General features: G+C 44.5%; 1 protein-coding gene across 1 annotated transcript in view; it reads left to right on the forward strand.

Annotated features, from left to right (window-relative positions):
• wwp2 (WW domain containing E3 ubiquitin protein ligase 2) overlaps positions 1-22,154 on the forward strand; it is a 49,762-nt gene extending 27,608 nt beyond the window's left edge. The window contains exons 10-24 of the mRNA XM_039001104.1: positions 3,926-4,100; positions 10,914-10,971; positions 14,014-14,095; positions 14,919-15,047; positions 16,182-16,260; positions 16,412-16,483; positions 16,680-16,768; positions 19,177-19,336; positions 19,946-20,079; positions 20,242-20,382; positions 20,534-20,654; positions 20,822-20,926; positions 21,032-21,128; positions 21,217-21,289; positions 21,452-22,154. Of these exons, the coding sequence (XP_038857032.1) occupies positions 3,926-4,100; positions 10,914-10,971; positions 14,014-14,095; positions 14,919-15,047; positions 16,182-16,260; positions 16,412-16,483; positions 16,680-16,768; positions 19,177-19,336; positions 19,946-20,079; positions 20,242-20,382; positions 20,534-20,654; positions 20,822-20,926; positions 21,032-21,128; positions 21,217-21,289; positions 21,452-21,551 (1,615 nt within the window). The 3' untranslated portion in view covers positions 21,552-22,154. The remainder of the gene's footprint in view (positions 1-3,925; positions 4,101-10,913; positions 10,972-14,013; positions 14,096-14,918; positions 15,048-16,181; positions 16,261-16,411; positions 16,484-16,679; positions 16,769-19,176; positions 19,337-19,945; positions 20,080-20,241; positions 20,383-20,533; positions 20,655-20,821; positions 20,927-21,031; positions 21,129-21,216; positions 21,290-21,451) is intronic.
• The last annotated feature ends 301 nt before the right edge of the window (positions 22,155-22,455 follow it).

Here is a 22,455-nt window from a genome sequence, read left to right on the forward strand (position 1 = left end):
TTCCTACCATATGAGGAGAGTGCTGACAGTTAGCCAGCCCAGTGCATGATGGGAATATATATTTCAATTCAATTCAAGGGTTTTATTTGCATGGGAACATGTTCACATTGCCAATTGCCAATATCTCTCTCTGTGAAGGGGAGATCTTGCCCACTCGTGAACATTCCCTGCATGTTTCTCCTTAGCTCAGACTGCTGCCTATATAAACATACAGAGCTGGAGGATCCTAGCAGGGTGATGTTGGGGTGTGAAGTGGGCCCACAGTCAGGGAGTGGCAGACTCATTCACAGCACAGTAACGTTCCTGGGGGTCTGACTCTGGACAGTCAAATGAACTGAGACTAGTCTTATTATCTCTGGCTGGAAGAAGCTGACTCCATTAAATATGATAAATTACTGAATAATTGGTTAGCGCCACTCCCCACCCCAACTTAGACTATCCTATCCATTTCTTACAGTAGTAGTGTGTCAGGTCTGTTAGTGTGGGTTTTATGTGTTTGGCCATTTGGTCTCTCATCTCTGAATCAGAGATGAGAGACTGTGAATCAGAGGCTGTGAATCACCAGCAATGATTGTTTGAGTCTCTGTTGATTTCCAGTGGTGTTTCTCACTGTGTGCTGCGTAACCCAGCTCTCTCTTGTGGCGCTACCAGAGCCTTTTATTGCCATTTTATTTCAGTGAATATGTATTGATTTTCATTTGGCTGTGTGAGAAGCCTGTTTGAGGTAAAGCTCACTCCTGCCCCGTCTCACTTTTTCCACAGGAGGGAACAGTCTGGAGAACAAAAGTCCTTTCTTAGAAAGAGCACATGTATGCAGCGCTATTCTGGACCCATATGAGGGTCAATTAGCTGGCTGGTTCTGACTACAGCTGCCGGGTTTGGTGCTTAGTGCTTGGTACACGTACCTGGTCTGAGTTAGCATGGCGCTGCCGCCCACCCAACCGCCAACCGTAGTGCAGCTCAGACGAAAGGCGTGGTGTGCATTAATGGGTTTTGAGCTGAGCTCTTTTTCTAGCAGCGTGGGGATTTAACTGCTCTCATGTTCCAGACAGTATGGGAGCCACAGTACTGCTCTGTAGGCTATAGGAGCCATAGTACTGCTCTGTAGGATATAGGAGTCACAGTACTGCTCTGTAGGCTATAGGAGCCATAGTACTGCTCTGTAGGATATAGGAGTCACAGTACTGCTCTGTAGGATATAGGAGCCACAGTACTGCTCTGTAGGATATGGGAGCCACAGTACTGCTCTGTAGGATATAGGAGCCATAGTACTGCTCTGTAGGATATCGGAGTCACAGTACTGCTCTGTAGGATATCGGAGCCACAGTACTGCTCTGTAGGATATAGGAGCCATAGTACTGCTCTGTAGGATATAGGAGTCACAGTACTGCTCTGTAGGATATCGGAGCCACAGTACTGCTCTGTAGGATATAGGAGCCATAGTACTGCTCTGTAGGATATAGGAGTCACAGTACTGCTCTGTAGGATATCAGAGCCACAGTACTGCTCTGTAGGATATCGGAGTCACAGTACTGCTCTGTAGGATATAGGAGCCACAGTACTGCTCTGTAGGATATCGGAGCCACAGTACTGCTCTGTAGGATATCGGAGCCACAGTACTGCTCTGTAGGATATCGGAGCCACGGTACTGCTCTGTAGGATATCGGAGCCACAGTACTGCTCTGTAGGATATCGGAGCCATAGTACTGCTCTGTAGGATATCGGAGCCACAGTACTGCTCTGTAGGATATCGGAGCCATAGTACTGCTCTGTAGGATATCGGCGCCACCGTACTGCTCTGTAGGATATCGGCGCCACCGTACTGCTCTGTAGGATATCGGAGCCACAGTACTGCTCTGTAGGATATCGGAGTCACAGTACTGCTCTGTAGGATATAGGAGCCACAGTACTGCTGTGTAGGATATCGGAGCCACAGTACTGCTCTGTAGGATATAGGAGTCACGGTACTGCTCTGTAGGATATCGGAGCCACCGTACTGCTCTGTAGGATATAGGAGCCACGGTACTGCTCTGTAGGATATCGGAGCCACGGTACTGCTCTGTAGGATATAGGAGCCACAGTACTGCTCTGTGGGATATAGGAGCCACAGTACTGCTCTGTGGGATATAGGAGCCACAGTACTGCTCTGTAGGATATAGGAGCCACAGTACTGCTCTGTAGGATATAGGAGCCACAGTACTGCTCTGTAGGATATAGGAGCCACAGTACTGCGCTGTAGGATATCGGAGCCACAGTACTGCTCTGTAGGATATAGGAGCCACAGTACTGCGCTGTAGGATATCGGAGCCACAGTACTGCTCTGTAGGATATAGGAGCCACAGTACTGCGCTGTAGGATATAGGAGCCACAGTACTGCTCTGTAGGATATAGGAGCCACAGTACTGCGCTGTAGGATATCGGAGCCACAGTACTGCGCTGTAGGATATAGGAGCCACAGTACTGCTCTGTAGGATATAGGAGCCACAGTACTGCGCTGTAGGATATAGGAGCCACAGTACTGCTCTGTAGGATATAGGAGCCACAGTACTGCTCTGTAGGATATAGGAGCCACAGTACTGCTCTGTAGGATATAGGAGCCACAGTACTGCGCTGTAGGATATAGGAGCCACAGTACTGCTCTGTAGGATATCGGAGTCACAGTACTGCTCTGTAGGATATAGGAGCCACAGTACTGCGCTGTAGGATATCGGAGCCACAGTACTGCTCTGTAGGATATCGGAGCCACAGTACTGCTCTGTAGGATATAGGAGCCACAGTACTGCGCTGTAGGATATAGGAGCCACAGTACTGCTCTGTAGGATATAGGAGCCACAGTACTGCGCTGTAGGATATAGGAGCCACAGTACTGCTCTGTAGGATATAGGAGCCACAGTACTGCTCTGTAGGATATAGGAGCCACAGTACTGCGCTGTAGGATATCGGAGCCACAGTACTGCTCTGTAGGATATCGGAGTCACAGTACTGCTCTGTAGGATATAGGAGTCACAGTACTGCTCTGTAGGATATAGGAGCCACAGTACTGCGCTGTAGGATATAGGAGCCACAGTACTGCGCTGTAGGATATCGGAGCCACAGTACTGCTCTGTAGGATATAGGAGCCACAGTACTGCTCTGTAGGATATAGGAGCCACAGTACTGCGCTGTAGGATATCGGAGCCACAGTACTGCTCTGTAGGATATCGGAGTCACAGTACTGCTCTGTAGGATATAGGAGCCACAGTACTGCTCTGTAGGATATAGGAGCCACAGTACTGCGCTGTAGGATATCGGAGCCACAGTACTGCTCTGTAGGATATCGGAGCCACAGTACTGCTCTGTAGGATATAGGAGCCACAGTACTGCGCTGTAGGATATAGGAGCCACAGTACTGCTCTGTAGGATATAGGAGCCACAGTACTGCTCTGTAGGATATAGGAGCCACAGTACTGCTCTGTAGGATATCGGAGCCACAGTACTGCTCTGTAGGATATAGGAGCCACAGTACTGCTCTGTAGGATATAGGAGCCACAGTACTGCGCTGTAGGGTCTCAGGGAAACAGCAGCACAGGGAACAGGGAGGGATGTTAGGTTGCATCTCTCAAAGCTCCTTTTTGAGGAATTTCTGAGCTGTGTGTGTGTGTTAGCATACGGAAGTATTTGCTGTTTTGTCTTCCAAATGCTGTTCTGGTTTAGTCAGAGATATGAGAATAGCAGCAGCAGCCTGCACACATAATAAAACACTGCTGTACTGAACTGGGAATGTGCTCATGTGTTGGTTTACATGTGTGTCTGTGGGATAATGCATATCTTAATCTTGTGTTTGCATATCCTAGCTCGTCTATGTCCATAATTAAATATGTCTGTCTGTGTATGTCCGTTTGTACATTTGAATGAGTCTCACTCCTCTCTCTCTGTCCCTGTACAGTTGGGAGAAGCGTGTGGACCAGCGTGGCAGGTTCTACTATGTGGACCACAACACCAGAACCACCACGTGGCAGCGGCCCACAGAAGAATCAGTCCGGAACTATGAGCAGTGGCAGTCCCAGCGCAACCAGCTCCAAGGGGCCATGCACCAGTTCAGCCAGAGGTTCCTCTACCAGGTAACTCAACATAGAACTACTGTACTGTCTATACTACTTATTTAGCCCCTTTAGGTGTGGCCCTCTAAAAGCTTCCCATCAGCATCGAATTCTGGGTAAAACGCAAGGGTACAGAAGGGCATTCGTTGAGGAAAAAATAATAAAGCATTCTGAATCTGAAATGGGCGTTACATGGTACAGCAAATTACTGAAATGAGCTGCAACTCTCATCGGTTTCTATTAAAACCTCCCTGCTCCCACCCACCCAGTCTGCTCGACAAGCTAATTTTGAGCCTCTTTTCAAAATAACATCCAACTCATTGATTATGAGTAACCATGAGTCCCTGAGAACTAGCTGGCAGGTCTGCTGCTGCTGATAGGCGGGTTCTGTTTTGGAATGCCCGCTTTGCTGTTAGCTTGCTTATTTTTAGGCCGGTCTGTGCAAAAATGAGTTGGGGGGGGATCAGCTGGCTGCTTGGGACTCTGAGGTCACTCACCCCCCTCCATGGCCAGATAAGAGCAGGGGTTTAGTCCCCATTTTAGGCCACCTGGCCATTTCTATACTTTTATCTTTGCTTGTCATTTGAGAGAGATCATTCACTTGCATTCTGTTACTTTGTATCAAATGTTACCAGGTTCGAGAATGTTGCGTATATGAGCTGGTGCGTTTGTAAGCTGAGCCCATTATAATGTCATGGTCGATTTAAAGTAGACTGGCCCCTGACCCTACTCATTGTCACGTGCTAAGGCAGAAATATCACACTTGACTCCCAACATTAAGCTGTGTGAGCACACATGCTTGCTCGCTCATCGCATACAAACACACATATGAACAACTATGTCACACAGCACACAATACACACCAAGGCATAGATTAAGTACATAACACACATACATGCTGGGTTTTTGTGTGAGTGGGCCTGTGTACATTTGGCCAGTAATTGCAGCTCGTTAGGAACTCCTGAAAGAGCAGTCAGAGTCATTAACTGCTGTTTCTGCTTCCCAAATTCCCACTTTTCTACCTCCTGCTTCTTATTCACTCTGTCCATTCTCACTGAAAGAGGGGCTCATGCAGCAACACCACTGGAACTGGTCCATTGTTTCAATACTCAACTATCTACTTAAAGGCCCAAGGCAGTCAAAATGTGATTTTCCTGTTTTATATGTAATAATTGATTGTATTTATATAGTGCTTTTCTACTAACTGAGGTATTCAAAGTGCTTTACAGAGTAGGAAACTCACCTCATCCACCACGGCGATGCGCAGCGATAATTTTTGTGCCAGAACACTCACCCAGCTATCAGGTGGAGAGTGATATATGCCAAATAGGAGTGATTAGGTGGCCATGGTGGAATGGGACCAGGTTGGGCATGAAGCCATTACACCAGGGTTAACATCCCTACTCTTACAATAAGTTATTTTTTTCATTTTATAACCCTTTTTCTTCCAAATTTAGTGGTATCCAATTGCTTGTTACAGTCTTGTCTCATCGAAGGTCAAGAGCCGTGCGTCTTCCGAAACCCAACCCAAACAAGCTGCACTGCATCTTGACACAATGCCCACTTAACTTGAAAGCCAGCCGCACCATTGTGTGGGAGGAAACACCGTACACCTGGCGACCGTGTCAGCGTGCACTACGCCTGGCCCGCCACATGCGTCGCTGGTGCGGGATGGGACAAGGACATCCCTGCCGGCCAACCCTCCCCTAACCCGGACGATGCTGGGCCAATTGTACGCCGCCCCATGGGTCTCCCGGGCGCGGGCCGGCTACGACAGAGCCTGGACTCGAACCCAGAATCTCTAGTGGCACAGTTAGCACTGGCTTAGACCACTGGATTGGAACCAGAATCTCTAGTGGCACAGTTAGCACTGCCTTAGACCACTGGACTCGAACCCAGAATCTCTAGTGGCACAGTTAGCACTGCCTTAAACAACTGGATTGGAACCAGAATCTCTAGTGGCACAGTTAGCACTGCCTTAGACCACTGTGCCACTCAGGAGGCCTACAATACGTTCTATGGGGTATTTAATTACCACATAGAGTCAGGACACCCGTTTAACGTCCCATCTGAAGGTCTGCACCCTTTGCAGGGCAATGTCCCCTTCACTGGGGCATTGGGATCTCCTTAGACCTCAGGGAAAAGGGAACTCTACTGGCCTTCCAACACTTCCAGCAGAATCTGGTCTCCCATCCAGGGACCGACCAGGACCGACCCTGCTTAGCTTCTGAAGCAAGCTAGCAGTGGGATGCAGGGTGGTATGCTGCTGATATATGAAGTTTCTTTCCAAAACACTATATATCCTTTTGGAGAAATGTTGGTAAAATAGCTTTTATTGTTTAAAGGACTTATGAAAGAGATTTGGTGTTTTTTCACTTTCTAATCATGGCATGGGGTTTTTCCATGTCAGACATGTATTTGTTTGAAATCTATCATTTTAGAGAGACAAATAATCATGTTATTTTGCAAAACGCTATATATCTGGCTCACTCTCAGAGAATTAAGTAGTACTGATAGGTTTTACACAGTCAAATGTAACAAATAACTAAACATTTTTATAAATAACTGTACAAATAATACATTTGTGACATCAATATTGTTATAAAAAAATAATACAGTAATATGAGATCTGTGTGTAAAACATTTACATTTGACATTTTAGACATTTAGCTGATGCTTTTATCCAGAGCGACTTACACTTAGTGCATTCATCTTAAAATAGCTAGGTGAGACACCCACGTAGCAAAGTCAAATATACGGTATACAAAGATTCCATTCCAGCTAAATAATGGATATACAGTGCCTTTGGAAAGTATTCAGACTAGAGGTTGACTGATTTATGTATTTTCAATACCGATACCGATTATTGGAGGACCAAAAAAAGCCGATACCGATTAATCGTCCGTTTTTTTCTTTTTATTTATTTGTAATAATGACAATTACAACAGTACTGAATGAACACTTATTTTAACTTAATATAATACATCAATAAAATCAATTTAGCCTCAAATAAATAATGAAACATGTTCATGAAGCATTGCGAAGAGCTGCTGGCAAAACGCACGAAAGTGCTGTTTGAATGAATGCTTACGAGCCTGCTGGTGCCTACCATCGCTCAGTCAGACTGCTCTATCAAATCATAGACTTAATTATAACATAATAACACACAGAAATACGAGCCTTAGGTCATTAATATGGTCGAATCCGGAAACTATCATCTCAAACAAAACATTTATTCTTTCAGTGAAATACGGAACCGTTCCGTATTTTATCTAACGGGTGGCATCCATAAGTCTAAATATTCCTGTTACATTGCGCAACCTTCAATGTTATGTCATAATTACGTAAAATTCTGACAAATTAGTAATGAGCCAGGCGGCCCAAACTGTTGCATATACTCTGACTCTGCGTGCAATGAATGCAAGAGAAGTGACACAATTTCACCTGGTTAATATTGCCTGCTAACCTGGATTTCTTTTAGCTAAATATGCAGGTTTAAAAATATATACTTCTGTATATTGATTTTAAGAAAGGCATTGATGTTTATGGTTAGGTACACATTGGATCAACGATACGCACCGCATCGATTATATGTAACGCAGGACACGCTAGATAAACTAGTAATATCATCAACCATGTGTAGTTAGTTATAACTAGTGATTATGATTGATTGATTGATTGTTTTTTACAAGATAAGTTTAATGCTAGCTAGCAACTTACCTTGGCTTCTTACTGCATTCGCGGAACAGGCGGGCTCCTCGTGAGGCAGGTGGTTAGAGCGTTGGACTAGTTAACCGTAAGGTTGCAAGATTGAATCCCTGAGCTGACAAGGTAAAAAGCTGTTGTTCTGCCCCTGAACAAGGCAGTTAACCCACCGTTCCTAGGCCGTCATTGAAAATAAGAATGTGTTCTTAACTGACTTGCCTAGTTAAATAAAGGTGTAAAAATAAAAAATCGGCCAAATCGGCATCCAAAATTACCGATTTCCGATTTTCATGGAATCGGAAATCGGCCATTCCAATTAATCGGTCGACCTCTAATTCAGACCCCTTGACTTTTTTCACATTTCGTTACGTTACAGCCTTATTCTAAAATGGATTAACTGAAAAAATCAATCTATACACAATACCCCATAATGACAAAGCGAAAACAGGTTTTTAGACATTTTTAGCAAATAATAAAAAAACAGAAATACTTAATTTACGTAAGTATTCAGACCCTTTGCTATGAGACTCGAAATTGAGCTCAGGTGCATCTTGTTTCCATCTTGCATCCTGTTTCCAAAAAATGCCTGCAGCATTGAAGGTCCGCAAGAACACAGTGGCCTCCATCATTATTAAATGGAAGAAGTTTGAACAACCAAGACTTCCTAGAGCTGGCTGCCCGGCCAAACTGAGCAATCGGAGGAAGAAGGGCTTTGGTCAGGGAGTTGACCAACAGCCCGATGGTCACTCCGACAGAGCTCTAGAGTTGTGTTGTGTGACAAAACTGCACATTTTAGAGTACTTTTATTGTCCCTAGCACATGGTGCACCTGTGTAATGGTCATCCTGTTTAAACAGCTTCTTGATATGCCACACCGGTCAGGTGGATGGATTATCATGGCAAAGGAGAAATGCTCCCTAACGGGGATGTAAACAAATTTGTGCTCACTATTTAAGAGAAATATCACATTTTGTGCATATGGAACATTTCTGGTATCTTTTATTTCAGGTCATGAAACATGGGACCAACACTTTACATGTTGCGTTTATTTTTCTGTTCAGTACAGTTAATAGACCAATAAGAAAGAGAGTTCCAAACCTCTCTGCCAATAACAGCTAATGTTCAGTTTTCCCCTCCCCATTCAGAACACTCGCAGACAGTCCTAGCAAAAATATTGCCTGAGAAATTGCCCTTTGCTAAGAAGCTATTTTGGTTTCTTTTTGACCATTTTAATTGAAAGCTATCACATTAAGGTACTTAATTGTTATTAATACCCAGAAATTATTTGATATTGAGATTAACATGGCTGCATTGGACCTTCTATACACTTTCTAAGATATCACATTGTTATACAACCTGGTTTAAGCTAATTTTAGTATTTTAGTCACTGTTGAGCATTTTATCAGGGGTACCACCGCTACCATTGTTTTGCCCCTTTGGGTGAACTTCTTTTAAGACTTTTTTCCAGCGCTGACACTAGAGGAACTAAATTAAATTAGTGTGCAATGTAGGTCTATGTGACTTTTCCCACTCATAGTGCCGGTCATTCATATGGTTCTGGCAAGGTTTTCAGTGTTTAAAGACTAACTGGCCTTTTTGTTGTAATTCTCAGCATCCTGAAGCGAGATAGAAGGAGTCTGTTGCAATTTAAATACTTTTATCAAGAATAATATCTCAACTCACATCACCCACTTACCACTCAATCACCATATATAGTATCTTAGTACGTCTTTCTCTTTACTATCGCGCTTTTTACCACCCCCACTGCTGCTTTTATTTTTTCACTCTTGTTTTCCTGGGCTTTTCCGCCTTCTTTCTCTCTCTAGCTCTCTTTCACATCCTCTTGGAACTGGCGAGGAACTGAATGGTCAGGGCATAGCAGATGATGTCATGTCTTTATTTCCTTCTTTTTTTAACCTTTTTTAGTCACAGAAACACAGAAGGGTGGGTCTCATACATGGATTGGCTGTAGATCGAGTGACACACACACATTCCCCTTTAACCCCACATGCATCGTCCTCCTCTTTGCACTCTTTACTATCTTATTCCTTCCGTTCTTCTCAAAGTTTCCATGATGAATTCTCATAAATGGGCACTGTATGATTATTCTGGGGAAATGCTGAGTGAAGTTGTGTGGGGTTACCTTCAGTGACACATGGACTGCTTGGAGGGCAGTTTTGCAGACCTGAGGTGAGGAGAATGAATGCATGAATTAGATTTTCATCCAAAGGTACAGCTTTCATACACAGTCATGGAACCAACAGTCTGCACTAACTCCTCACAAACATCTTTCCACTTGGTGGCAAATGCGCTCACACACACACACACAGATTCAAACGCAATCTCTTACACATTCAATCAGTATTTGCTATATACACATTTTCCGTACAGTGGCGCACACACTCTCTCTTTCTCTCTGTATGCACAGGCTGAGTAAACCACACTGGTTCCAGTGCAGGGTGAATAAAGGTGCTTTTGTCAGAAGGGGGTGGGCAGTCTGGAACAAGGATGAATGTTCCCTCAGTTCGCTCAGACATCACGCCTCCCTGCTTACTTTCACAGCATATCTAGAAGAGGAGGACCTCTGCAGATGGGTGGGGTAGGGAGGGGTGCAGGGGGGGTAGAAGACGGGGTGGGTCTTAAGGCCAGCCAGTGAGCTCATTGGAACAGTTTGTTTTTTCTCTCCTCCTGAGCGTGTAGTTTTTGGAAGGCATACGAGCTGCGTCTGAGCCTCTCTGTCAGTCTCCTGTTCCAGCTGCATGAGAGAGGTCACCTCAGCCTTCTGGGGTACGCCTTAGCACCCCTCAAAAAAGACTGGACTTCCCTGTGACACCCTGCTCTCCACTCTGTTCGCTCCTGCTCCGCTAGACTTGAGGTGTTAAACTGTGTGGTTTCTGTGGCGTTTTGAGGCATTTGCTGCATTTATTATATTATTTTTTCCTGTATGTTTGGTTTTCTGAGTTTTTTTCTACCTCACACCAGTGTGAGAACTCGGTTGAGAGCTTTGTGTACGGACAGAAGAATTTCACACAGAGCCGCTACAGTGAGAGTGAGAGAAGAAGACCGAAAGGTGGAAGAAGGAGAGGAAAGATTCCTAACTGGAAATGTATTCCCTCTCTTTATCCATCAGTCGTCTGGTGCTCCTGCTGTGGAAAATGACCCTCTCGGTGCGCTCCCTTCAGGATGGGGTAAGTACACCTTCATCTACACCTCACCATACTCATACTAGGCCCTGTAGTCAGTGGCCCTCGGTAAGGCTGTGACGATACCAGTATCGCAACGTTTTTTTCCATGGCAAAAATTTCAACACAAAGCAGACTCTTTGGTAAACCTGCTGTAAAATATAGTGTGCTATAGCTTGGGAAATACATATGTTACTCTGGATGAGAACATAATGTTTGTTTCCAACATCAGGGCTGTTTTCCTAAAGAAGTGAAATCCGCTTCGTGTTTTATTTCCTCACCACAATACTAACGAGTATCTCAATACTGGTAACGTCCCGGCTCTAGCCGTCAGTGGTCCCCGGTGGTCCCAGGACCTGAGATGAGTGAGATGAGTGAGGGGAAACACTACTGGGTCCAGTGATGCTGGAGAGGCATTGGCTACATCGACACCTGCACTACTTGTTATGAGTGGGGTCTGTATGCCTTTCAAGGGCACAGGACTTTGTTTTTGTGTTGAAGGGGGAGAGTTGGTTTGTTTGTCTTTCTCACACACACACACACAGACACACACACACACACACACACACACACACACACACACACACGCACACACACACGCACACGCACACGCACACGCACACACACACACCTACAGATACACGCCGCTGTGGGCCCAGATGTATTGTTCACTATCTTGTATACACTGTGATATACAGCCTTGTCCTTCATCACAGAAGCTCATGCTGAAGATCCCTTTATTCTTCTATTCAGCATAACTCTCCTTACAGTTAGTTATTGGTCAACAACATATGATTTGATTTAAATGTGGGAGATTTCAGTTTTTCCCCTGCTATTATTGATTAGTTGTTGTATCAAGTGTCATCTCAAGGAATTGGTTGTAATATTCTCTACTTATATATTCCTATAGCTCTCTACTCTCATACATTCATTCATTCATATTCTCAAAAGCACATATTTTACCAATATATTCCCACGCAAAAATTATACAGTGTATACACAAAACACTCAAAAGTAATGGTCATTGGCATTTTTCTCTCCACTTCCCATTTTAACATACTTATCACTTACATACACACTCACTCTTATTTTCTAACCATGATTCGTTTTCAACATGTTGCGGCATCGCAGGCAAAAGCCTCAATTATACCTTGGACTTACATTAAAGGAAATCCATAAAAATGTATTTCTGTATGTCATCTGAGGGGCGTAGAAGAGGGGGTCGATTGAAAGAAACTCTTAACAGGAGAATGACTTGACCGAGCGCGGGAACAGTAAAATATAGGAGGGGATGAATTCAGGAGGGAAAGTGAAGGAGGGGGGGGGGGGGGTGAACATGCTAGTAAGAGTTGCAACATGAGGGCTACTGTTCCTGCGCGCTCCACACATGTCTGCTAATGAGAGCAAGATGTCAGAGAGAGAGGAGTGGGGGTGGAGAGAGGGTAGTGGGGGTAGAGAGCGAGGCGAGTGGGGGTAGAAAGCGAGGCGAGTGAAGAGGTAGAAAGCGAGGCGAGTGAAGAGGTAGAAAGCGAGGCGAGTGAAGAGGTAGAAAGCGAGGCGAGTGAAGAGGTAGAAAGCGAGGCGAGTGAAGAGGTAGAAAGCGAGGCGAGTGAAGAGGTAGAAAGCGAGGCGAGTGAAGAGGTAGAAAGCGAGGCGAGTGAAGAGGTAGAAAGCGAGGCGAGTGAAGAGGTAGAAAGCGAGGCGAGTGAAGAGGTAGAAAGCGAGGCGAGTGAAGAGGTAGAAAGCGAGGCGAGTGAAGAGGTAGAAAGCGAGGCGAGTGAAGAGGTAGAAAGCGAGGCGAGTGAAGAGGTAGAAAGCGAGGCGAGTGAAGAGGTAGAAAGCGAGGCGAGTGAAGAGGTAGAAAGCGAGGCGAGTGAAGAGGTAGAAAGCGAGGCGAGTGAAGAGGTAGAAAGCGAGGCGAGTGAAGAGGTAGAAAGCGAGGCGAGTGAAGAGGTAGAAAGCGAGGCGAGTGAAGAGGTAGAAAGCGAGGCGAGTGAAGAGGTAGAAAGCGAGGCGAGTGAAGAGGTAGAAAGCGAGGCGAGTGAAGAGGTAGAAAGCGAGGCGAGTGAAGAGGTAGAAAGCGAGGCGAGTGAAGAGGTAGAAAGCGAGGCGAGTGAAGAGGTAGAAAGCGAGGCGAGTGGAGAGAGAGGAGTATAGAGAGAGGGGAGTGGAGAGAGCGAGAGGGGGGAGGGGTGGAGAGGTGTGGGTGGGGTGGGGTGAGGGTGGAGAGCGAGGGGGGTGGGAGTGGAGGGTGAGGGTGGTGGGGGTAGAGAGAGCGAGAGAGGGATGAGGTGGAGGGACCGAGAGAGGGGAGGCGGTGTAGAGAGAAGGGTGGAGGGGACACCAACTACGGTCAGGAAACTAAAGCAACACATATGTACAAACTTTAACATATTAACTCACACAACACACTCTACACACATTCTTGGTGTAGGAAGTTGACATGGTTACCATGTTATTATCTTCCATGTTGTCATTGTAGTGCTCCTCGACTGCTAGAAATATAAATTAGTCAGCAAATTGTTACTCTCCTCTCCTGTTTTGTCCTATACTTTTTATTCAATTTATTTTTTATTTTTAATCCCAGCCCCCGTCCCCGCAGGAGGCCTTTTGCTTTTTGGTAGGCAGTCAATGTAAATAAGAATTTGTTCTTACCTGACTTGCCTAGTTAAATAAAATAATACTTCTACTTTGCCTCAAAGTTGAGCTCTTGCCCTTTACACCTCTGCAACATTCTCTCTGAGCCCCATGGCCCGTCTTTCTCCAACACTGTCTCCACCGGAGCCAAGTCAGAAAGGCTGAGGTGGATTGTAGAAAGCTATTTTGGAACAAGTTTGAGAGAAATGCCACTCAGACGCGTCAGTTTGCAATCAGCTTTGCGAAATTCAGCCACCCTTTTTTTCTCTTTCCTCCTCTTCTCTCTGATTCTCACTCACTATTCACACATCCTAAGTCCCCACACAGTACAGCCTCTCTGTCAGGTAACAAAAGAATACACTGTTGATCCATCCTTTTTTAAACTGTAGCCACTTCTCTTGGTCCCTGTAGAGAAACGGCAGGACAATGGGAGGGTGTATTTTGTCAACCACAACACACGGACCACACAGTGGGAGGACCCAAGAACCCAAGGGTAAGCCAATCTGTCTGCTCCACTGTGAAAGTGTGCGTGATCATGCTTGGGTGTGTGTTTGTTCTGTATCATTGTGTGTGTGTGTGTTCATGTTTGTACACACAGGTGTCTCAGAGAAATGTCACCATACATTGTGACCATATTTTCACTGATATTACATGAACTAGTGTAAGATAGGGACTGCTAGCTCGAGGGCCCAACACTATGCAGCACAACCATGTTATCATAATCATAGACATAATTTACAGATCCTTCATATTTTGCAATAATTGGGGAATAGGGCAGTGTCCTGTATCAACCCCATAGTAGGCCATGTCACCTCACTAGGGCTGTCCTCTAAGCTGTGTGGGAGGGGTTTAGATTAGTATTGTAAGCTAATTGCTCAAAGAGAGGCCTAGGGCATTTCTACCCCTGAACTAGTGTGGATGGCATTGCTGTTCCCTCACATCAAATTGAACAACAAAACTACAGTAATGGTGGATGGTCGCTTTATCTTAATTGTATTAGGGATTTTTAGATAATTTTACAATGTCATAACATTTTATTCATTCATCATTTTGTTAATTCACTCCCTCATTCACCCCCTCAGTGAACTTGAGTTATATTTTCCCTCATATTTATATTTTCATGTTGTATAACATCCGTGTGGTCTTATTATCATCACCACTGAGCTCCGAGGTTCTGAGTCATGGGCAGGGAGAGCTTCTAGTGGGACGGGGAAAGGGCCAGAGCCGGGGCTAGAGCTGGGGCCGGGGGGGACAGGTGTGCCTAGTTTGGGGAGCCTCCCGTTTAGGCTCTGCTCACTGCCCTCTCCCTCTTACAGGATGATCCAGGAGCCCCCCCTGCCCCCTGGCTGGGAAATGAAGTACACCGCGGAGGGAGTCCGATATTTTGTGGATCACAACTCTCGCACCACCAGCTTTAAAGACCCTCGTCCCGGGTTTGAGTCAGGGTAAATATTAATCTGCAGATAAGGGCAGTTACATTTCCTTATAAAAGCTCCTGATAAAAGCACTGTACGACTCATTTCTGTCAGGGATGATGTATGTAGGGTTCTCTTTTGTCATCTTTTTTTAATGTTTCTTTGAACCTAAGCGAATTTAAGTTGACTATCTTTAGGGCATAGATAGCTAGCCTAGATACAAGAAAGCTAGCCTAGATACTATATATATATATGTAGTATCCCTCCCTATATATATATATATATATATATATATATATATATATATATATATATATATATATATATATATATACGTACACACATATGCAAGCACACACTAATATAAACACATGTGTTTTGCCTTGATGCATGGCCCTAATTTTGAAATCTTCCAAAAAAGGCAGTCAGGAAAATTAACAGATGTGGGCCAACAAATCAAATCCAAAGCAGTCGGCTCTGCTATCTGACTCTGTCTGTGTGTACGTATGGATGTGTGTGATTGAGAGAGAGCAAGTGCTCATGCTGATGTTGAAACATATGAAGGTCTTGGTGTTATATTTTTAGATGAGAGGCCATAGAGGGTTCTTAAACTGTCTCAAATAATTTACATTTGATACTGCTGCAGTCCATATCTGTAGCCAAAGGGTTGCCACTGTGGTCTGAACCTTCCTAACCAAAACCAAGTTGGGCCTGGCAGTGTTCGACAAAGCGAATCAGCGAGTATTAGAGGCCTCACTCTCTCTTTCGTTCGACCTCCATATTTCCCCTTCCTTGCTCTGTCTCTCACCCTCAGTTTCTCCTCTGCTGACGAGGCACTTATCCAATATGTCTGTAGTGAAGTGGTGTAGCTTGTAATAACACAGCTGCACACCAAGGCATACCTCCATCTCTGGGCTTAACCCAGTTCCTGCTGCTCATCAGATCTGACCACCTCCTTAGAGTACTGCCCAAAGTCCTCACTGTGCAGCTCCACAGCTGGGCCTATTTTCCAGCCTCTAAAGCATTTGTGCACGGGACAGCCATGATATGCCTGTCTTTGCCCAGTACAGCTACAATATCCCTCCCCTGACATGCACACATTTGAAGCCTGGCTTTATTTCTTGCTGGAACAGCAAAAAAGACGCTCCTTTTATTTCTCTGTAGGTCGAGAACGGGTAGTTCTCCCGGGGCCTATGATCGCAGCTTCAGGTGGAAGTACCACCAGTTCCGCTTCCTGTGCCATGTAAGTGCTGACTGTCGTTTCTCAGACCTCTGTTATGAGAACAGGGTCTTATCTCGAGCCAAGTTATTTTCTACTGTGCCGACTCGAGATCTCTTTGCCTAATGTCTAGCATTGAGGAAATAGATTTTTACACTTCTCTCTGCCTCTCCAGTCCAATGCCTTACCCAGCCATGTGAAAATCTCAGTGTCCAGACAGACTCTATTTGAGGACTCATTTCAGCAGGTAAGGATGACGTGGAGTCGGTTTCCCTGCTGAGGATATTATATTCTAAATGTTATGTAATAAACATGCATGAGGGTTGCTATTGTTTATCTATTCATTAGTACCACTATTTGTATTTTAACAACTAATATAGGATGGTAGGGTGGCAGTTTCTTTGTTGTGATGTATGTGCTTGTATTTTGTCCTCTTTCCTCAGATCATGAATGTGAAACCCTATGACTTGCGTAGAAGACTCTACATCATCATGAGGGGAGAGGAAGGTCTTGATTATGGAGGCATTGCTAGGTAAGATGGCCGTCTACTGCCTGCATGCCTGGCCTTCTGCCTCTTACAACAGTTGTCTTTCTTTCTCCTACCTCAGCTATAAGTATTCTTTGTCTACCCTGTGTTCCTCAGTTAATTATTCATCATCCATCATTTATCAACTCCCTGTCTCTTGCACTGTCATCTGTTGTCTGTATGTGTTTTGGTGTTTGTGGACTTGTGACAGTGTGTCCACCACTGGTTGGTGTCAGCGGTGGGATCCCGGGCTTTGTTCCTCCTGCTCCTCCTCCTGCTCCTGCTCCTCCTCCTGCTCCTCCACGTGGTCTGTGTTTGCGTGTGTCTCTGTCTCCAGTGTCGCGCCAGTGGTTTTACCCTATGGTAGGTTACGTCATGCTGTTCTACCACAGGGTAGAACCACGGACGGGATGTTTGGATGTGTCTGCACAGCCCCGGTACGACCCCCGGGACCGGCTGGCCGGCCATGGGGGCAAAGGTCAGGGGCTTGGTGGTGGCCGGGGCTTCATTCTCTACATGCATTCATGTTCTACATTATACTGCTTGTCTTCGTGGTGCTTTATGGTGTTGTGTGTGTTAGTGAGAATGTATATTTGTATGTCCATGTGCTGACTGTGTATAGGTAATGATTTTGAATAACCTTTCAGTCATGTCTCTGTGTTGGTTGCAGGGTTATCATTAGCCTGTAATAGCCGGCTTTTGGCCGATAAAAACAATAAATATTGAAAATCCGATCAATAAAATTGGCACTGGCCAATTGTCTGGGAGAAGATGAAAAAATCCCATTGAGAAAAATGTTTTTTAGCCTATTCATTGATGGAAATACCTTTGACTGGTCATGCTTATCAGACCATAGGTTAATTTGCAAATTTCTTGGAATGAAATTGCCTTGTGTACAGTATATACGTTATGTATCTTATTTATCACACGCGTACAGCATACAGAGCCTTTGAGCTGAAAATCTGTCAGACAGTTGGAGAGCTGCTGCTGTAGCATCTCAAATGGCAACGGAAGGCTTCACCAGCGCATCACACAGCATAGGCAACGGAAGGCAGGCTTCACCAGCGCATCACACACCACTTTGCAATGAGTTGGAGGCAGTATGCATTTTGAAAACATTTACTTCATTGTTTTAAACCTGAACGTTTTAATACATATTATGAGTCTTACCTTGCTTCAAATGAGCCTATTAGATCTCTCTTTCAACATTTCTAATTGATGTTTTCATCTCTGTCACATGAAACCGCCTGCATGTACAGTGCCCTTTTGACAATGGTGTTTTCCTGCTAAATTGTATTATGGAAGGAACATTCACGGGTAGCCTACTGCTTTGTGCGCATTACTGCGCTTATAATGTGAAGAAATAATAGTTTATCAACATTTTAAGATAAATGTTCTGATCTGTTGCATCACTTATTGCTTTACAAAATATATATTATGTAGCCTCGGCCTACTGGTTGTATGAATTTGGGATCTATCGTCCCACAACTGTCCCTGAGTCTGTTTGGAATAGGCTATTTCTCCCTTGACAAGCTGACCAATAGAATAGGTCAACTTTTGTACTATGGGGGATAATAGATTGACAGGCTAGTGATTTAGCTGTTTGTTACTCGTCTTGTTGGCTGAGGAAAAGTACATGTGGACAGTTATTCTAACATCTTCAAAGTGCACATCAGAATTCGGTAAGAAGGAAAGCACATCTTTGCATCCTCGACTTGCATGTTCTGTTAAAATGCGGCATCCCGTTTTGAAATGTGATTTCTGTCATTCTGAGCACCATTACACACCCAGGTCCGGTAAATTTAAATGTTGCCGGTCAAATGTCCATGGTCTTTCATATTTTGCAGATAGAAAGGGGACATTTGGAAGCCATTTTGGAGTTTGGTTATAGCGGTGACATTTTAAAATGTTAGCATAAATTACAGCACTTACTATGGTGATAAATGGAAAGTCATTACCAGAATAAAACCGATATTCCAAATACCTGATAATTTTTTTAAACGACACATTTTTGTTGAAACTGCCATACAGCTAATGACCTCCATGTTATAATTTTGGTATACATATTGAATTATTTGTGAATTTGACATTGTGGTTTTATTCATTAGTTTAGTTACTTTTGAGTTACATTTGTTTATTATTAGCAAGTGTGTGCAGAAACCGGACCCAATTCTGATGAATTATTTTGAAATTATAGCCACTGTGACGCTTTTTTGTGCTGTCAGAATGTCTCTGATTGTTGTTGTCAAATGTGTGGTTTTGTAATGTATGAGATGTTTTTTATGCTGTACTACTCTGTAGACAATACAAAAAAGCTGTGACAATCTGTACCCCTCACACATAGCCAGATTAGGTAGATTTCCTGTCCCTCTGATAGATATAGATGTGTAATGCCCTGTCTCTCCTCCATACAGAGAGTGGTTCTTCCTGTTGTCCCACGAGGTGCTGAACCCCATGTACTGTCTGTTTGAGTACGCTGGGAAGAACAACTACTGCCTGCAGATCAACCCCGCTTCCTCCATCAACCCTGACCACCTCACATACTTCCGTTTCATAGGGCGATTCATCGCCATGGTGAGCAATGCTTAATTGGCAAATTTGGTGCAGATTTGCAACAACAAAAATAAACTACAGCAATAGTTATGGTTAGAATTTAACATATGATGAGGATGTGTTGCACAGAAGGATTTTTAGGAACAGGAGAGGAGAGCACAGTGTATGATGGTCTGTGTGTGTGTGTTCCTTAATCTCTAAATAGTTTTAAAGCCGTGTTCCTAAACCAAGTATTGTACCCTCCCCACCCCCACCGCCCATCTTTCCAAACCCAACTCTCTCTGTGACAATATCCAGAAGCGACAGGCCCCTAAACCAACAGCCCCCCCCCCCCCCCCCCCCCCCGCCCATGACCTCACTGCCGGACACAGACCACACCTCTTATCCACCGTTTCACTACTAACTGAATCAATCTTCTCCACACACAGCCAGACTTGTAACTTACTCTATGCGTTTTCTGTGTGTGCGTTCTGTTAGTATTGAAACGGTGCGTGTGCGTGTGATCACTTTACTGTGGTTAGGCTAAATGTGTCTTCATCTATGTGTATCAGCACAGGAGAGAGATGAAGCTTATGACATGTTTTGGTGTAGTACTTATCGCATCCACTCTCTCCTCCCCTCTCCCTCTAGGCCCTGTACCATGGCAAGTTCATCGATACTGGCTTCACACTGCCGTTCTACAAGCGTATGCTCAACAAGAAACCCACTCTGAAAGACTTGGAGTCTATTGACCCTGAGTTTTACAACTCCATCATGTGGGTGAAGTAAGTACTCCGCCCCTTCATTATGTCTGTTTGAATGTGTGCGCCCTTGTGGCAAATTGTGTGAATCTGAAAAGTATGTGAAGAGTGTGATGGAAGCATTTGACATAATAGTGCAGCTTTAAGCTTCAATAAGTTTACGATGCATCTGTGATCTGTCTACAGAGATAACAGTCTGGAGGAGGGTGGGGTGGAGCTGTACTTTGCTCAGGATATGGAGATTCTGGGGAAGGTGTCCACCCACCAGCTGAAGGATGACGGAGAGGACGAGCTGGTCACCACGGAGAACAAGGAGGAGTACATCAGGTCAGCCATCTCCATCACTACTTTGTCCCTCTTGTCTGTCTCTGTGCGCCACAGACTAGCATTCATCTTGTTTCATCTTGACACTTACGTCAATGAATATCCTTCCTTGTTGCCTAGAAAATGCTATTTTATCATCCCTGTCTCTCTACAGTCTGCTGACAGACTGGCGGTTCACACGTGGGGTGGAGGAGCAGACCAAAGCCTTCTTGGATGGCTTCAATGAAGTCGTGCCTCTTGAGTGGCTTCGCTACTTTGACGAGAAAGAGCTGGAGGTACGTAATGAGGCTGGAAGAAAATGCAGGAAGTGTGCTCGGTTAGATAGGCGGAGTTATAGGTTATGGAGCTTTCACAATGACTTAAGTTGGTAGAGGGGACTATTTGTTGCAGATTCCTTTTCTGTGACTGTGGGTTAATGGTATGTTCTCATTCCTCCCTCCAGCTGATGCTATGTGGGATGCAGGAGATAGACCTCAGTGACTGGCAGAAGAACACCATCTATCGGCACTACACCAAGAACAGCAAGCAGATACATTGGTTCTGGCAGGTACAGTACAGTGGCCTCTCTTTACTGCTGTGTGTGTCTCTGTGTGACTGTCTCACTATGTATACGTATTGCCTGTGTCATGAGTCTTACCTGTGTATTGTGTAGGTGGTAAAGGAGATGGACAATGAGAAGCGGATCCGCCTGCTCCAGTTTGTCACAGGAACATGCCGTCTGCCAGTCGGAGGCTTTGCTGAACTCATAGGTGCAGTTCAGCCACCATTCAATAACCACCTTTTTCACTGTCAAATGTCTTTTGCCTAAGAATCTAACATAGTCTCTTTTTCCCTTAGGGAGTAATGGGCCACAAAAATTCTGTATAGACAAGGTGGGGAAGGAGACTTGGCTTCCAAGAAGCCACACCTGGTGAGACTGATGTTTTCCTGAATTCCTTTGCCATAGTTGATTTATTGTTGATTATCGGTCCTATGATAACATCAATTAATTTTGTGTCTATGTGTGTACCCCTACTGAACACAAACTGATCCCTCACTCTATCTTTTCTCTCCATCTCAATCACTCACACAGCTTCAATCGCCTGGACTTGCCACCCTACAAGAGTCTGGAGCAAATGCGAGAGAAACTTCTGTTTGCCATCGAGGAGACTGAAGGATTCGGGCAGGAATAAGGGAAAAATAATCACATAATGAGTGAGGGAAGGTGGATAGAGAAGGAAGAGTCATTCATTCAAGTAGTTTTTTGTTGTTAATCACAGGAATATGAACTCTCTGATCATCTAGCCCCCACTTCCAGATCATGTGTGGTTGGGAGACCTTATAACCATAGGACTGTGGGTGCCACCCTGTACCTATCCTCACACTAGGTTGTGGGTACAAGGGAACCAGGGTCAGAGTAGGGAACAGGTGTGTGAGCTGAGGGATGGTCCAGAAAGATTAGTGTTATGATATATGACCCTAAACCCTCTGTCCTGCCTGAAGACGCCAGCCACTAGATCTAGAGCACACCAGAAGCATAAAACAGGATAATGTCTTCAAATAATTGTATCAACTGCAAATCGCAACAACAGCACAGCTACAGCCAGTATATCATATCTATCTAAGAGAAATGAACATTTAAAAATGAGAGCGTGTGTGTTTGAATGGGAGAGAGATAGTGGTTATAATTCGTGACTTCTGTTAGGAGGAAAGATTGGTGAGATGTGATTTTCTTTTCTGTTCATTGTGAAATTCATTATTACCTGTACATAGCAAAAATAAATGACTCAAATCTTGAAGTGGGTTGATTGTGATGGTACAAGGAACCAATTTTCTTAACGCCTTGGTTAGAAATGTTTTACCTGAATATGGTTTTGGTTAGAATGTCATTCTATTGCTAGAACACTGATTTGGTTATCCAGCCAGCCGTATTAGTCTGCTAACAGTATTTCTGTGAAACACTGTGTCGATGACCTCCCATTTCCAACATAAACTTTGACTGCAGATACTGACAGGAGACAATGACAATGTAAGCAATAATAATACATAGTTACACATTTTGGGCACATCAAGCATTTCATGATAAAATAAGACTTG

Source organism: Salvelinus namaycush, chromosome 9 (genome assembly GCF_016432855.1).
Source record: "Salvelinus namaycush isolate Seneca chromosome 9, SaNama_1.0, whole genome shotgun sequence".
NCBI lineage: Eukaryota > Metazoa > Chordata > Actinopteri > Salmoniformes > Salmonidae > Salvelinus > Salvelinus namaycush.